Source organism: Schistosoma mansoni, chromosome 2, assembly GCF_000237925.1.
Source record: "Schistosoma mansoni strain Puerto Rico chromosome 2, complete genome".
NCBI lineage: Eukaryota > Metazoa > Platyhelminthes > Trematoda > Strigeidida > Schistosomatidae > Schistosoma > Schistosoma mansoni.
In genome coordinates this window covers 6612242-6630072 of record NC_031496.1, presented here as the reverse complement: position 1 = coordinate 6630072, position 17831 = coordinate 6612242, and the positions used below count along the sequence as shown (strand labels likewise).

Sequence of the window (17831 nt, the reverse complement as noted above, 5' to 3'; positions counted from 1 at the left end):
ATTCTTTCGACATCGATTTTCCTTCATCACAATCGAACGACACCGCTCCTACACTTATAATACGTCACCCGACAGCCAACACGTACGTTGATACTTCAACATTATCTGAAAATAAACTTAAAACAAAGTATTCTGGAAGAAGATTAAGATTTCCATAACATTCAAACGATAATCGCATGTAAGACGCCAGTTAACATTTTTGCTTAATCTCGATTTTCCTTTATATTACACATGAAAAAAGTTTAATATGCTTATACTCATATATTTGTTCTTAAAAATAAAAAAATCGATTTTTTCCTAATATATTGAAGGTTTTTCTAGAAAACACCTGAAAAATTCTTTAAAAATCGCTATTACTCCGTTGCAGGCATATGAGTTTAATAATTTTTTTCCATCCGCTTTGCGTCTTTATGGAAGTACGAGTGGATTTCGACATGCACTTAAATATTCATTTTTTCTTTTCCAGGACGGCTGGAAAAGACATTAAAAAGAACGATCAAGTTTCGGAGGAACGGAAATTTTTATTGTACTTTGTTTCCTTATTACTATATTCTACTTCATGGTCCCTTATAGTAAGGTAAGACGATCAGAAGCTGCTGAATATAGCAAGTTATCGGAAGAGTGTTTACCAACGACAAACTCGTTGGGTTTTCACTTCTGGCTGGCCACGTCGCAGCGTCATCACTACCCCACCAGTAAGGAGTGATCTGTAGAGGTAAATAAGTCCCCAAAATCAATAGCTCTGTAAGTGTTCGACATCGGATGCTGACCACATTAGTTCTAATGGACACACCTAACTGAAGGCGCTCGGTCATGCACCCTCACCAGGTCACGAGTAGAAAAGTCGTCCTTTGATTTCGATTGATGGGTACGATTCATTATAGGTATACTGATTAAAGCGTTGCCCAACTCTGAATACATGTGGCATCTTCCTGTTCATTAAGAACCTTCGCATTTCTCACACTGCATGCCGCAGGTGACAGCAAAACGGCATCCACGTCACTTATATGCGTTCCTCATGACCGTGTTGAAATGTGAAGTTTTGGATAGATCCCAGCAAAAGTTGATGACCGTAAAACAGGAAGCAATACACTCAAGGCAGGTAAAACAGATAAAAAGTGTAGTATAAAATGTTAGGTTATACTAAATCTAGCATCGACGTGGAAAACTGTGAAAGCCGAATAGCAAGCTGTAGCAAAGCTCCACTTAATTTTAACTTGGATAAAGCTCAAAATGTGGGGTAACCTACAGCATGTGTGGTTTGATGTCCATGATGTTTATATGCAATCATTTGAACGGCAGCGATAGAATTTGTAACCACCTCAACTTCATGATAACCTTAACAAAATGTTCACCTGTTCGTCCGTAAATGATTAGTTTGACAATACCGAATGGCATGCGGTTTACCAAGATGATGAGGAATGTATCTTTGACCTAATATTATGACATCCGAAGCAATTGTGAACGTAATTACCATGAAAGTTAAAAACTTTTAATAATTTCAAAAGAATAACGTTTAATGTCACGATCGTATGCTCTTAAAAGGCATTTAACAGTACATACAAACAAACTCTTAAGTAATTAATGGTAGACACATGCAGATCAGATAACCCTCACTAGAACGAAAGATGAGATGAAATTAGAATCGAGGTTAAATTAATCTTTGCGAACATAGATGCAGAATTTTGTGTTATATATAAATATATATATGTATTTAACATGAGCTTCAAGAATTAAAGCATCGAAAAATTGTAGATAAATTCGTTTTTCTGAGTCAAGAAGTCATATACAAGCGATTAGGGATTTTTGTTTTTCCTTGCTAATAATATGTATTCAGGTCGCTAATGTTTTCTCGCACTGTTTTGTTTCGAAGCCACCTGAGGCGACAATGTGAAACACTTACACGGGAATGTTATACGAGTAAATATCGTCTTGATTTACCGATATTTAAGGAATTTCACTGTTGTGAATCTCAGCGCAAGTTTTTGCTTTACAAAAAGTAAGGTTTTGAAGTATGCTCTAAGTACACCTCAAGGTGAACATTTAGACGAAATATTTCATTTCTGAAAGGATTATTGTCATTGTTTTTCCTTAGTGTTCGTTTGAATACAGAAACTCTTGTGCTATTTTAAATCACTTTGTTCGCTGTATACAGTAAATAAAGTGATCCTAAATAACTATTGCTGATTATTCCAAGATATCACTTGAAGTTTCCGCAGTTAAATGATTCTTGTTAATCGTAAAGTATTTTTATCTGAGATAAGTATATTATCTGTGTATATGTACGTAACACGTGTTGCGTATCTTTGGAGTACTAATGTGATTTTACTTCCATAAACAACCACAGTATAATTCCTGTCTGAAACTCTAGTACTCACTGATTTTTGAACGCTACGAAATGATGCACAGTAGTAAGACACCATACTCGTATGTATGATTACCATTATCTCGTTTCGTTAAGGTTTCCTTCTAGACCCATGATTACTTATTGACTCCAAGTGTATGTGGAAGCCCAGATATATTGATAAATGAGGAACTAGGTCCTTTTCAGGGTTCCACTTTAGCAGGCACTATTGCAATTTCAGGACGCTATTGATACCAAGGAAACAAAAGTCACTCATCGAACCGATTATTCTAGTATTTGCTTAGTTTGGAGTACTAATTATTCTAAAGCATTATTGAAAGTTTAAGGGATATATTCATCTGAAGATGTTTGCAAACGAATTGCAGGATTTTTTGATAAAATGCATATCCTACTTGCTTCTGAAATTGTCTTCTAAGTTGTTTATTTTCTCAGGATTTGTCTGTTCTCTTCTTTATAGTATCAGTAAACAGTTATTTTCTGAGCTATCTAGATCCCTGTTAACTAATTTTAAAGTAAGGTCTATCAGATAAGTAATGAGGCCTAGTCTACAGATGGTAGTTCGGGGTGGTGAAATATTCTTGAATTTCGTAATCACAGGATAGTTGTATGGTCGGATGTGGAGAGCTATTTACTAATTCTTAGACATTCTGTACGCAATTTCTGACTAAATTATGTTTGGGATGACTGAAGAGCATGTTTGAAAGTTGTAAGATAAACGTATGTGTAGAAGATCTTTTATCATTTCTGGTTGAGTTCGTGACTGATGGCGATGATGAATAATCCCTACGAAATATACATCTTGCGCAACTTCATTTATACTCTGTCGACTAACTACTTTAGTAAAGTGTGAAAATATGAAGTCAACTTTGTTAGGCAAAATCAACAAACTGCTTGTTTCCTAGAATCTGCCTCTGTGTAGTTGGAATGTGTTTTTGCTCAAGCAAAGGTTTGGTTCTTGTTATATTTCTTCTATTAAACGAAGGGCTAGACAATTAATAATAGCAGTGATCGATCCGTCACAATTAAAATGGCCACCTACTGAACACAGTAATAATCAAAGCTTTTGATAAATTAAGCAGTATCATCGTTTTGGAGAGTGCCGTAACTTTTCGATTTGAGCCATGAAAGAGTTCATACAGGTTTTCATGCCAGCTGTTTCGGGTTGAATATTAAGTGGATGTCAACTGAATTTTCACTTATCAATGAAGTCTACTAGTGTTCTATTCGGGTAATGAAAACTATTGGCGGCATGATACGTTGTGATTATACCCTTCCAGTCCTTCTAGACTGCTATGACTCTCAGTTAGGAGCTTTTAAGCGAGCTGAGTAAAAGTTGTCTTTCAGTTGTAGCACCTTTTCTCTTTCTGCTCTTGGGCACCTCCCGAAATGGTGATAATCTTTGGGTAAGGAAACGATGCAGTGTTTTTTAAAAAGTTGTAGGTAAAGTCTGTAAATTATTTTGAGCCATTTCGGGATCACATTACCAACTATTCTGAAAAGAAACAACAAGAGTTGTTATGCTCTATTACCTGTAGTTAAGAATAGAAATAAAGGTTGATTATCACTAAAGGGATGCTTGGGTCCCTTTCAGTAATGAAAATGTGATGCGTAAATCTCTCAGGAAGTAGATGGTGGATGTAGCATCCTTTTTGCCCACTACTAGCATTCTGCATTTATTGGTGTTGGAGGGAGGGGAAAGATTTTCGTAGTCTAATCTTATATCCTTCATAATTCTTCTTGAAAAGTGAAGTGTTTGGGAGAGAACTATGATCAATAACAAGCTGCCCATGTATGTCTTTAACTTTAAAGGTCCATGTCTCTTAGAGAGAACCGCTGTATAGTACACGTACCCCTTCATTGGTAGCAGGACATTTGGTCTAAGCCACAAGTGACGTAAGTTAGTAAAAGTTGATTTAGCTTTCTGGATCTGCGCCGAGATTTCATCATATATCAGAGGTGATTAGACTTCTAAGTTAGGTGAAGTGGTCAACTCAATCTACTACTTCGCTCTTTATTATTAGTTCAAGCTTTAACGCAGACTACAACTGAAACAAGAGTTTTCATATAAAAGAAAAGTAACACTCGTTGTATGTGTCACCTTTGTTGCCCCATCCATCAAAAGACTGCATTCTGCAAGCATCTTTACCAGATAGAACTATACCATCTGCATGTACTTGTTTGATGAGTAAATACCATATAAGAGACCAACCACTGAAAGTTTAGATGAAGAAAGTGTTGTTCTTGGGAGGAAAACTAGAAGAAATGTGGACAGTGAATAGCTAAGGCGAATGCTGCCCTACACACTTTCCACAAGTAAACTATGTGCTTTTTATTGCTTATAAGATTCAGTGACTTAATTTCTGTGGGAAGTATTGCTCCGGCAAACAAAGTATGTTGCCTCATTTAGTCGTTAACTGACGGATGGCTTTTATGTATATTTGTCTATCAGTAGTAAGAAGGAGTTAAATTAAAGAATTATTTGAAATTAATTTTAAGAGGTCAGTGTGATGAAAAGAATTCATCATATTAACGTTTTAAGAAAATTCTTTGATATAAGAATCTGTATTTATGTTATACTTTCACGAAATAACATCGTAATAGCAAGTCATTTTAGAAATTAACATTAAAACGTACCTATTTTAGATAAGGGTCAATGAATTCAACGAGTGTCAGCATAGATAACATATCTAATAAAGAGTGACATTTCTTCTTTTAGATGGTATTCCATTATTAGCTCATCAGGATATGTTCATGGATAAACTCATTTTCACAATTATGTACAAAAAGTTTAACAATTTTCATCTTTTATGTTTTCTAAACAAGCTAAAACTCCTTCATTGGAGTTGGCAGACTTACTATCTACTGAGTAGTTTTTGTGACTTATACTAGTTGGAAGACGATGATCTTTGATATCTGTTTTCAGTGGTGTACTCAGCAATCAATATTTTAAACAGATCATTTAACACGATAAAATTTGGCTAGACCGAAATTCTTTATTTTCTCGTGGTACAAAACGGTGTATACCTTCTTCAGAAATCATAGAATGAGTAATATCTTCAGCAATTTAACAGAATAATCAAACTATTACAATGCTGGTATTTGACAGATAATCTTGATTTCTGATGTTGCGAGCAATTAAATTCCCACTTTTCCTCATGAGATGAGATAAGAGTCGATCTTAAATAGCGGTTGCGTTCCTTCTAATCTATTGGACTTTCAAAATTTGTATTATCTTATGCGATTGAAGAAGTTTGTGCAAAACGTCTAGTTTTATGAAGATAAACATTCAAAGTGTTTCAATCCACACATGTTGAACATTTCTTTTATTATTGTTTTTTAGTGTAATTATTCACTCCTTTGCTTATAGTTATACTCTCTATTTTTAGACTAACAGCATAATCGATAAACAAAGTTTCTGCTTGGTCATCACCTTTACATGATTTATAATAGTTGTGTTCTAAAGGATCATTTTACTCTACCACCGGAGGTAATTGTTTATTTTTGAATGGTAAAGTATTTTATAATATCCAGGATTCAAATGCCAGATATATCAGTGAATTAACACATAATGAACAGTTATTGAAAGAAACTAAATTAAAACAGTTTTTGATAACAGAACAAAAGAGGTCGAAATTGTATAGATCGTTAATTGCTAAAGTTAATGACAGTTGTATAGATGATGTGAGAATGCTAAAACACTTTTATCTCCAAGTTTAGAAACTGTTATCTAATTTACCCAATGAATCAGTTCTTACTACTTTGAACCAAAATGTATCGTGTGATAGCACGAGCAGAACAGATTCTCAAAGTAATTTTCACAGCTTGGTTTTTTAATAGTCCGTTAAAATTCTAATTTTTGTAGAGTGCAGTAATCATAGTGAAGTATTAGCTAATGTAAGTTTATATTTATTAATAATATTTTCATATATTTCCCTCTGTTATCATTTCCTGTCTAAAGTTTACCAATCCTAAGAAAAACTTTCGTTTCCGTTTAAGCCGTTTGTTTGTCAAAGAATCATAAAAAGAAAACCTGTGGTTTTTATTGCGTTTGACATATGAGTGAGATTATGATTCATTTGTACTAATTGTTTAAATCTCCTCAGTGCTGTTTACAACTTTAGTTGATCAGTCCGTTTTGATACACGTGGATTTTATGTGAATCACCTTAATATTCCCGTTAAGTCACAAGCATCATAGGCAGAGTTTGATGCTAGCTAACAGTGGAATCCAGGACTAGCGTTTCATTTTATTTGCGACTGTTAAGCCATACATACCCGCATCTCAGATTTGATGACCGCTTTGGAACTCGAACCCTACACCGTTCGCTTCAGATACTACCGCATTATCGACTCAGCTTAATGAACATCAACCCTGAAATGTGGGTGCACCAGACTGACGAGACCCAACTAGTGCAAAATGCGCCTCCTGGATTCCATTGCTTATAATGAGTGAGATTATGTTTAAATACTTATGGTAGAAGTGATATTCCCAAAAGTTTGAAACCAGTCTCAGCACATAAGGTTTAAAAGTTGTAGACTTTTGTTAGTTATATCAATAGAAGTGTTTCATGATATCCAACATTGTTTAATATACATTGACGGATAAAGCTGAAATCAGTAGTCTTAGTCGTTGACTGATGTGAAAGTACATTACATAGTAATTTGCTTTTTATAGTAGTTCATGAACTGATTTAAAACCATTTTAAACTTCAAAACTTTGCAATCAGTCTAGTTGTACTAAAGAACAAAGTTCATTGGATGATCAGATGGTGAATGATAAGTAAAAGCCTGGATATCTGTATTTGTAATTTTCAAACACCAAATTACACTTAGGTTATTGTAAACTATCAATTGCTTAACTATAACTGCTAGTCAATATTAAAAACATATATTCTTTGTACCATTCATACAAAAAGACTTAGATTTGTTCAGAAACATCTTACTTAATACTGAGATATAAAAAGCATACTTCTATCATAATCTTCACGTAATTTGATGAGGATGTTTATTTCAGAGATAACCGTTTCTTACAATCTTCTATATATCGTCAGACAGATACTTCCGACACTTATTTTTGGTGATATTTCGCACGTTCTCACAAAACATAAAATTGTTTTTAATGTGTTTTTCAAATTATTCCGAAATATTATCAGAGGGGTTTTTTTGTGGAGATTTAGTATTTTCATAGTTGAAAGCGTGAGTCAATTGAAGCTAGAACACCAGGGAAAACCTGGAAACACTGGAGGGCCGTTTCGGTCTATTGTGGGACTCCTCAGCAGTGTGCATACATAATTGGACGAAACGGCTGTCCAGTGCTTCCAGGTTTTCCATGGTGGTCCACTTCAATCGACTCACGCTTTCAACTATTCCGAAATATGTTTGTTTAAACATTTATGAACACATAAATTCTTCCTGTAAGCTGATTTCTGTTTAAAGTCGCATAATGTACTATGTGACAACTCCTTTCTCTACGCGTTATTTCTTTTTATGTTTTTCAGTCAGAAAAGTTTTCGATACAATCACCTAGACAAGAAACTAGTTTATCTAGTCGTACAATAATAACAACAAATAATAGTGATAAATGTACTGAACAGAGTATTGATGACTTATCCAGTCAAGCTAAGGCGTTATCACTTCATAGTTTCCCTTATTTTGTGAAAAGTTTAAAACTTAGAACTTCTAGCTTACATGAGCATAAAGCTAGACAATTAAGACAAGCAGTTGGAAGACGTATTTATTCAGATGCTGAACGTGAAAAGGTCTGTAATCTACGTCGAAATAAAGAAGATTTAATTTTATCGGAAAACATTAAAGGTGATACAATATTCTTGTTTTTTTAACCCAAAATTCTTTTTTCGGTCTCTTCTATTAATGTTTTATTAATTCACATCGTAGAATAAAAGGTTTGTCACTGTGGGGTTTAAGTTGACCAAAGACGCCTAATGATAGTAGTGTAAACGTAATTTAATACATAAGCTAACTGAGTATGTCCCTTAGTTAGGAATTAGTCTTACTAAATCAACACTACGGTTTCAACAAATAAATTGAATTTAGAACCTAAGAATTTAGGAATTTCGTTTATGTGATACAAACTACTGAATACACTATTTATCATCACTAAAATGGTGTGGTTTCGTAAATGGAACGAATTAAAAGAACCTCAAAATAACTTGATACTGTAGTATCGGTTGTTATGTTAAGCCCATATAATTTATTCTAGTTGCTGGCCAAGCCAATTCACCTGTACATTGAGTCATCTTTTGATCTTGTTAATCATTCGCTTATTAACCTTGACTATACTTTTATATGAGCGTATATGTGTACACTTCGTATCTTATTCATCATATGTCTGTCACTCATTTTTGTCCGACTATAAATGTTGATTAACGCTTGCTTAAATCGAGTTGGTTTCCCCGCCATCTCCAATACTCATTATTTTCGCCTCGCTCTCGAGTTGGCTTCCCAGCCAACATGCAATGCGCATCATTTTTGCTTCGTTCCGCTGTCATCTATTTGCTTCATCACTCTGATTCCCTGGCTAGACCAATGAGTGTAGAAATTATATGTATTCTAAATCCACTCTCGTATTTGACTTATTTAACTCCGTTATTCACTAACACGGATAAAGTCATTTATTACATACGAGGATAGACAGTACGTACGATCAAAAAGGAATCAGATTTAGGCCACTACAATACGATTAAAGATAGGAAGACTTGAGAGTGGTTTCCATATAGTAATAAGTTAATTTCCCGGCTGAGAATGTGACGGTGCCTGGGTCTGTAATGTATGCTACTTATGTCCATCGACATAAGTAGTATGTAACACAGTCGGAAGTGAAAAATCTGACAACAGGAGACTTAGAGGATTGAGTTAAAGAGAACAGAAGGGAAAATAGAAAGAAATTGTGAACTGGAAGAATCACACAGAATGTAAAGGACAAGTGATGAAAGTTTGAAAATGAAGTATTCAGTGTATAGTTCTTATATCTTAACAGGATATTCTGTAAGTTTGTATTAGAACTGCATTCGGTTGTCCCCCCACGTAATCTCGTTCACAACAGGCCCACCTAGGAAAATTGTGAAACTGTAATATCTAACTAATGCCACGCATAGATTCCAAATCTTAAGGGTACGAGTAATGTATGAACCAATCTTAGTTACCGGACATCATGGGAATTTGTTTCTTCACACTAGTAAACTACGATGTTTTCAAAAGCCACCATTATCAAAGAAACATGTATGGTGTATCGTTGAACTTGGTGCTAATAAACATTGTATAAACTTGTAAATTCATTTCATGTTAAGGTAAATAAGAAAGAGATAGTTGGTTGGGAATTTTAAAGAATGTGATTTTTCCAAATATTCTTTAGCACTGATTTCTCCCATCGTCAAGGCTTTAATTACTTAGCTAACTTTTTCTCAAATTGGTAAAGCATCATCCGTCAACTTGACTAATTTAAACTAATTTTAGGTGTGGCCTAATCATTAAAAGTCAGCTCAAGTTTATAAGTTCGTCAAGCTGACTTCTCCTTATCTAAAATTTCGAGATTATTCTTGGTGATGCGTTGATCGAATCGCAGTTTATTTTTGTCTAAAACATCTTCAGTGATTAAGAAATTATAAAATAGCTTCATTTGATTCCGATCGAAATTTTATAGACCTATGTTGTAGAAACCAACTCAGAATCTTAAATCATGTACTCTTCCTAAGTAATAGCACATGATAATATAATTCTCATATTATGTTTATAATGATGTAATCATGTATAATCAACAATTGGCAATCATTATAAAACTGTAAAGTCATCTACCTGGATATAATTTCAAATCAATATGATTTATTGAAACGCAAATATTGTTACAGGGAGGAACCAAGCATATATATGACATACTTCACCATTCGATCTTTGTGAGGGCTGGAATGATGCCCTAGGGCCCAAACCGAAATAGGTGGTTTTCTAAGGGCTCCACTCTTCAAGCCTTGGATCTAAAGGTCTAATTCACAAGACAGTGGAGCAACGTTGGGAGTTACAGTCCAATGGTAGCCGGTGATCAACAATAGATTGGCACGCCATTTGTTTCCTCAAGATCCTGGAGCCTATGTGCACCATTAGTTTGGAATCCGGTTTTTTAAACTCTCTTGAGTGGATCCCCCGTATCGACTAACCCGGTTAAAGCGCCGGACATTCGCTTTCCGTCCTATCAGTTTCGTAAACGACACCCCCATTAAAGAAGTCAGTGAGTAGGACTTATTTGGCAGTCACTGTATACTCGTAGCTATGTGAGAGTATTTCGGAAGGGATAGCGAACTCTCCCAACCCTCGTCCGTACATTGATACATCATATTTTATCGTGTCACTCTATTTATAAAGTTGAAAAATTAATTTGTTTATAATTTATTTCTTTAGCTAAAGCTGAAAAACATTTTCATCATATAAAATCTAATAAATTCATTAAATCATCTAATTGTAATGAGAAAAATACAACACAATTTATATCTACACCAAATAATCATAATAATAATAATTGGAATCAAACTATTCAGTGTAATTCTAAAGAAAATGAAGTTTCATATTCCAAAGATACAGATTTGCTTGATTCCGATAATACCGAAAAGATGTAAGTCAATAGGAAGTAATTTATTATGTTTTTTTAAAGGAAACGACTTATTTAAGTAGTCATGCAATTCAATCATCAATTTAATCATGGTAATTTGTTTCGAATTATAATTCAATTTAAATTTGTGAAATCATTAATATAGTTGAGGTCATGAGTCAATTGAAGCTAGACCACCATGGAAAACCTGGAAGCACTGGACGGCCCTTTCATCCTATTGTGGGACTCCTCAGCAGTGCGCATCCACGATCCCGCCTCGCCAGATTCGAACTCAGGACCCACCAGTATCGCGCCAGAGCAGTAACCAGTGGAGTTCAACCAGGTCTGTTGGGAGATATCAACTCACAGAAGACAATTAGTGAACGGTCGCTCAATTTCGTGGATTGGTTGAGGTTATACATTAACACCGTTGGATGCCGGCTCAGTGGTCTATCGGTTAAGTGCTCTGGCGCGAGACTGATAGGTCCTGGGTTCAAATCTCGCGAGTGCAAAATCGTGGATGAGTACTGCTGAGGAGTCTCATAATAGAACTAAAGGGCGGTCTAGCGCTCCCAGGTTTTCCATGGTGGTCTAGCTTCAATTGACTCATGATTTCAACTACATAAAAATAAGTAAACCTTTCAATGTTCATTCAGATTCTCACTTGTTGATAGATAGTATAATGGAGGAAATGCTTAATTTAACTGAGATATGTCATTTGTTTGTAACAAATAGCCCAGTTTGTAACTGAACATTCTATTTCATAATTAGACGTTGACTGATACTCATCAGTTTGAAATTGGGATATAACATCAATTATATTAGACTTTTACACATATAACGTTTCAGTGTATACATAATCATTCATATTGTATCGTTATCTGCTATAATGCATATTCTCATACCAAAGTATTATGATTTATCAAACAGATATGCTGAACTATTGATTGGGCAAATGATTTCACTCAAATCATATAATATTTATTTCTCAGAAGGGGCTTTGTGGGGATTTCAGTATTTTCATAGTTGAAATCATGAGTCCATTGAAGCTAGACCACCATGGAAAACCTGGAAGCACTGAACGGCTGTTTCGTCCTACTGTGGGACTCCTCAGCAGCGTGCATCCACGATCCCGCACTCGCGAGATTCGAACCCAGGACCTACTAGTGTCGCGCCAGAGCACTTAACCGATAGACAACTGAGCCGGCATCCAACGGTGTTAATGTCTAACTTCAACCAATCCACGATGTTTGAGCAACCATTCACCAATGTCTTCAGTGAGTTGATATCTCTACAACAGACTTGGTTGAACTCCACTGGTCACTGCCTTCCACTAGAACTCAATATTTATTTGTCATCAAACATTATACATCTAACACATTTAAAGTTCTTTAAAGCAACGGATAATCTTATAACCAAAGTATGTATATAATAAACTGTTCGTAAGCAAATCTTCGGTAAACTAATGCTTAAATTGAAACTTTATTCAGTTATCTTCCACTAACATTTATTCCATGATTTGTTATAGAGAAGGTTTCGTAAATAATAGGACAAATGCCAAAGTACCGTATGAAGAAATGTTAACCTGGTTAACTTTATTAGGTTTCTAGTAATCAATAATATGCTTTTGGTCAATAAAACGAAATTAAATAAAAGGTTTAATTTTAAGTTTGTTCGTTCATATCCATGTACTATTAGCAATTGCCTACCTAAAGATCCAAACATTTGAAAGGGTTTAATTACCTATCCTCCTACTATCCAAATAGGTCAATGCACATTATATAGTAAGCCTTATGCCTAACAAACAATTCTTTAAATTATATCGCTAGTTTTGAAATTATCTTATACTTAATATTCCTTGAATTCATTCTTCTAACTCAAATCATGCTGTCCATGTGTAATTTTTTCTACCACTATTGATACTGTCACTCTCTTATTTCACTCTATTCATAAGGTGTGTCGATTCGAACAGTTGCACCTATGTGGTAGGTTCTACGTTGAGTATGACTGACAAATGCACAAGTAAATAAACTGGACAAAATGGTAGTAACATGGGTATCAACCTTGAGATCAATGAACTAAGTGTTCATTTACTATACTACACTTGCCTAAGATCAATCTGTATTGTTACCTATGGAATTTAAAAATCTTCGCAAGTCTCATTTAGTCATAAAAATCTATTACCCAACTACAGAAAGTCAGTTCATGTTATTGAGTGACGATTATCTAATGAAATCAATAGAGATTTTTTATTACATCCAGAATAGTCAATTCTTCAAGTTATGCCTTCTCATTTAAACTTACGAAGATCTAGATATAAAACATTTATTTTCAGTTACCTTTAAGTGGCCCGATATCTCTCTCCAGTTAGATCGTTTCCGATGATTATTGCCAAAATATACATGCCGCCAATAGCGTTAATGAATGAAGGAATGAAATGAGCTAAATACGAGAATGAATTTTGAATACTTATATTTCATGCAATCGTTTTCCAGACAGACAACCAGAGGAATGAAGTGACGCGCATCGATGTGGCGAGTGAGCCAACTCGTTCTGATCAAGCGCAACTCAATATTTATATTCAGACAAAAATAATTTACAGACACTTAATGAATAGAGCGAGCAATCGACACACACAATCATGCGAAAACGGCCAGGATTAATAAGCAAATAAGTGATAAGGTCAAAGTGTGACTACCTGGTTGGAATTCGCGAGATGATAGCAATCGATCGTTAGAGACCTTGAATGACATGACTCAAAATCGTTTTCAATGACGAAGGTGCATCCACTCTTTGTGTTCTGCAAAATTCTAATCTTCTGAATTCTACATGTCCATTTCTTTCTTCTCTTTCCAAATTTATTTTATTGGATTATACTCCTTGAATAACATCTTCAAACCCTAATCTTTCACATTAATGCTTATGCTCTCACTACTTCTACCACTATGGGATTTAAACCGACAACTTCATCTCTGTGCTAATGTGGTATGGCAACTCGAACTGATCTACATACGTACGAAGTTCTTCGTTGTGACTGACTGGCTTGAGAAAAAGGAATAAAATGGTCTGTTCAGAAGCTAGACTAGCCTACGTGAGCTTGACATAGTACCAGCCACTACAACCTGGTGAAATATAAATAAACGTGTTAGGGCATAATCTTAGAATTCTCTCTCGAGAAGTAACCCCACTGAAATTTCCTAAACATTACTGATGACCAGATATTTCATGCATCCCAGTTTATTCTAGCCCATCTGACTCAGTTAATTTATTGTCCCATCTAGTTACTAGAATCTTTCATTCGATTGGTCAAATTCTTTTCATTCTTTGTAGAAATCTGGAAAAATCCGAACGTGATGATCACAATGACGAAATACTTTCCTTATGGTCTCGCTTATCTAATCGCCTGAATAAAGAAATTCCACCGCTTTGTCTTTGTATGGAATATTCTCGCCATGATATTGATGAAACTCCACCATGGCTGAAATGTGCCAATAATTGTAAATTTTATCATAACCCAGAAGGTGTGAGCAAAGATTCAAAATTTTCAACTTTATCCGCTACTCTCTGATTGTCACATTACTATATCTGTTGAACCAATGAGCATATTCTCACGTGCTAATTGACTACAAACGGTAATCAATGATTATTACCATAAAATCCTACCACCTAAAAATCTACGGCTATCACACTTATCAGATCTGTGTTCTGCCGAAGACATGACGTCCCCTCTATTAGGAATGTTCACTAATGGTTCATTTACAAGTACAGATGTTGATATTAATGTATCCTGATAAAAATCAGGCAATTTTCTCTAAGTACAACTAAACTGGTAGGAAATTATCACGCTTACTTACTTACGCTTTTACCCCTCGTGGAGGAGCATAGGCCACACACCAGCATTCTCTACCCAACTCTGTCGTGGGCAATCCTTACCAGTTGCTATTCATCCTTTTCGTGTCTGCTTCCAATTCTCGACAGTGTGTTCTTTGGTCTTCCTCTTTTCCGTTTACCTTCAGTGTTTCAAGTTAGGGCTTACATCGAGATGCAGTATGGTGATTTTCGTAATGTATGTCCTATCCAGTTCCAACATATTTTCCTAATTTCCTAATCAGACAGAACCTGGTTTGTCCTCTCTCACAGTAGGCTGTTACTGATGATTTCCGGAAAACAGACACTGAGTATCCTGCATAAACAACTGTTTATTAATAATTGTACCCTTTTCATGATGGTTGTTGTAGTTGTCCAAGTTTTAACTCCGTACAATGGAACTGTCTTGATTTTCGTATGTTCTTCAACTGTAGGAATGCTGTCGTTGCTTTGTCAATTCTCACCTTTACGTTTGCATCGGATTCTCCTTGTTCACTGATGGTAATTTTGCAGTATATTCCGTCATATGAATTCCGTATGTTGTTGACGATCTCAGGTACACATAGTATCGAATAACGCTCCATAAGGTTCGCCTATCCACACTGTTAAATACCTTTTCATAGTCAGGGAAGTTGATGTATGGTGACGAGTTCCATTCAATTCATTGTTCAACGATGATCCATAGTTTTGCGATTTGGTCTGTGCACAAACAATCTTTACAGAATCCGACCTGCTGGTCTCGAAGTTGGGCATCTACTGAATCTTTCATCTAGTTCAGTAATACTTTGAAAACTTTTCCTGATACCGGTAGTAGTGTGATGCCTCTGTAATTATTACACTCGCTGGTCTACTCTGATCTCCTTTCTTTAGTATTTTGATGAGGTATCCTTCTTTCCAGTCTGTCGACACTTGTTCTTCCTCCAAAATATTCCTGAATAGAACGTGGAGTATGTTTGCCGTAACTTCTATGTCTGACTTCATTGCTTGAGGTGGTGTATTATCAGGTCCTTCAGCTTTCCCACTCTGGATTTGTATGATGGCCATCCGGATTTCGTCGATCGCTGCTGGGATGACAACTGCAGGAATGTCTGTGTGTGCTGCTTCGATGTCCGACGAGTTCAGTGGAGATGGTGTATTCAAGGGTGTTCCTAAAAGTATCCTACCCATCCATATTTAAATGGTTGAATTTGTTTAATCTGATTAACGTTTTTTCGCAAGTTTGTTTTCTACGGGATGGGACTGCCGAACCCTTGTTTTTTACCCGGGCTTGGGACAGACAGTAACTCTGGAAGAGCTACAGGAGATAAATTGACACATATTGGTTGATGAATACCTTTGGTCGTTTAGCTGGAGAATATCTTCACAAAAATGTCGAACAACTTCTGATTCGTTCTTATTGCAACTGAGTGAATTTGGTGATGGGATTTTGCTAAGTTGAGTTTGTTTGATCATGAAAATGTTGTTTACCGTGGTAGACAGATTACCAAAATGAAACCAACTTAACTGATTACTAGATGTTGAATTAAATCAAGCGTACAGTGAACTTCCTTGAGCACGAAGTTCGCCAAGTATTTCAAATTTTCTTTCCATTGAAATTTTTTAAACAAGTAGACTACCTTCGAGATTTGTCTGTTTTATATAATATTCAACTGTTTCGTTGATGACTGGTGTGAAAGTTCAAATGACCAATGATCTCAACTATTAAAATTACTGTAATATCCACAAAAAACGCCTTCTGAAAAATTATTAGTTGGATTAGTGTACCATGTCTTTGTTACCTACATGCACATAAATTTATGGTGACTGACATATGTTCAGTCTAATTCTATATATAAATGCATTTCCGTCCAAAGTTAATTATGCCATATTGTCGAATGGTCATTTGATGAGATGTTTTGTACTCGCTTCATTTTACCCATATATTGCTGATATTTTGGGGATTTTATTGAGATTAGTACTTTATTTTTATTATAACTCCATGATGAATAGATGTATCCTTTTGTTAACTAAACAATATATACATGATTCGCTTAATTCATTCTGACGTTTTTAAGCGAAAACACAAGAATACTGTAAAGAATTTTATGCATGATAATTATGTGATCTAAGAAATTGATTCGCTAATACTCTACAATTCAGTTTGTTTACGAGAATTGTTTGGAAGTTAAGGTTAAGTGAACATGTTGCATCAGTTGACTCTTATTAACTCCACTACCTAATACCCGGTATAAAATATCAATATTAATTCAAAGTGGAATATATGTCTATAAGTAATCGAATTCCGGATATGCTAATAATAACGCATCCATATATTTGTCATATTGTGAGACAAGGCATTTCTCAGGTCATGAAAGTCCTTAAAACATTTGATGTCAAACTAATTGCAATACGAATACTGTTGTTATATTTCTTGTTGTTTTGGCGAAATCCTACCTTTCTGTTAATCCATGGTATATTTTATCTTATCTTCATAGCTTTTCTGAAAGAGTTACTGGACTATATGCAGTCGCTAAACCTGTCATAAGGTCGAAGAACAAATTCCTATCATATTAAACAGCTTAATTCTACGATATTCGCAACTTTTGGATCATAGCTATCAGATTGTGGTGAATGATTCTACTTGAATAAAAGAACATTGACTAGAAATGTCTTTTGTTTTTAATTCACAAAACCAGTTTAGGATTTTTAAGCTTATCCCCGACTCCAGTTTACGAATTTCATTTGAGTGACCGGGTGAGCTTGTTAGTTAATAAGCGTACCTTACTAATCAGTATTATAATTGAATCGTATCTACACTCTAAGGTGAGAACATCATTTATGTTACACCTTAGAGCTACTAAGAACCTGAAGTTCGTTAATCTTGAAACTAAAACAGTTTACATAATCTGAGCAATATATATATATATATATAGCCAGTCATCAAGACTGAGGGTATATATTAGTCAGATTTGATGACGTAAACTGATATGACAATATCTATATTATTGACTGCATCGACTAAAAA

The 17831-nt window shown here is 35.1% G+C and overlaps 1 protein-coding gene across 1 annotated transcript; it reads left to right on the top strand.

Moving 5' to 3' along the window:
* Window positions 1-6134: 6134 nt before the first annotated feature.
* Smp_140650 (hypothetical protein) lies at window positions 6135-17469 on the top strand (the record flags this gene model as incomplete). The annotated part of the gene is made up of 5 exons (XM_018795488.1): window positions 6135-6173; window positions 7863-8178; window positions 10774-10984; window positions 14291-14481; window positions 17302-17469. The coding sequence occupies 5 exons, from the start codon at window positions 6135-6137 to the stop codon at window positions 17349-17351; spliced, it is 807 nt and encodes a 268-aa protein (XP_018649795.1). The 3' UTR covers window positions 17352-17469.
* Window positions 17470-17831: the final 362 nt, after the last annotated feature.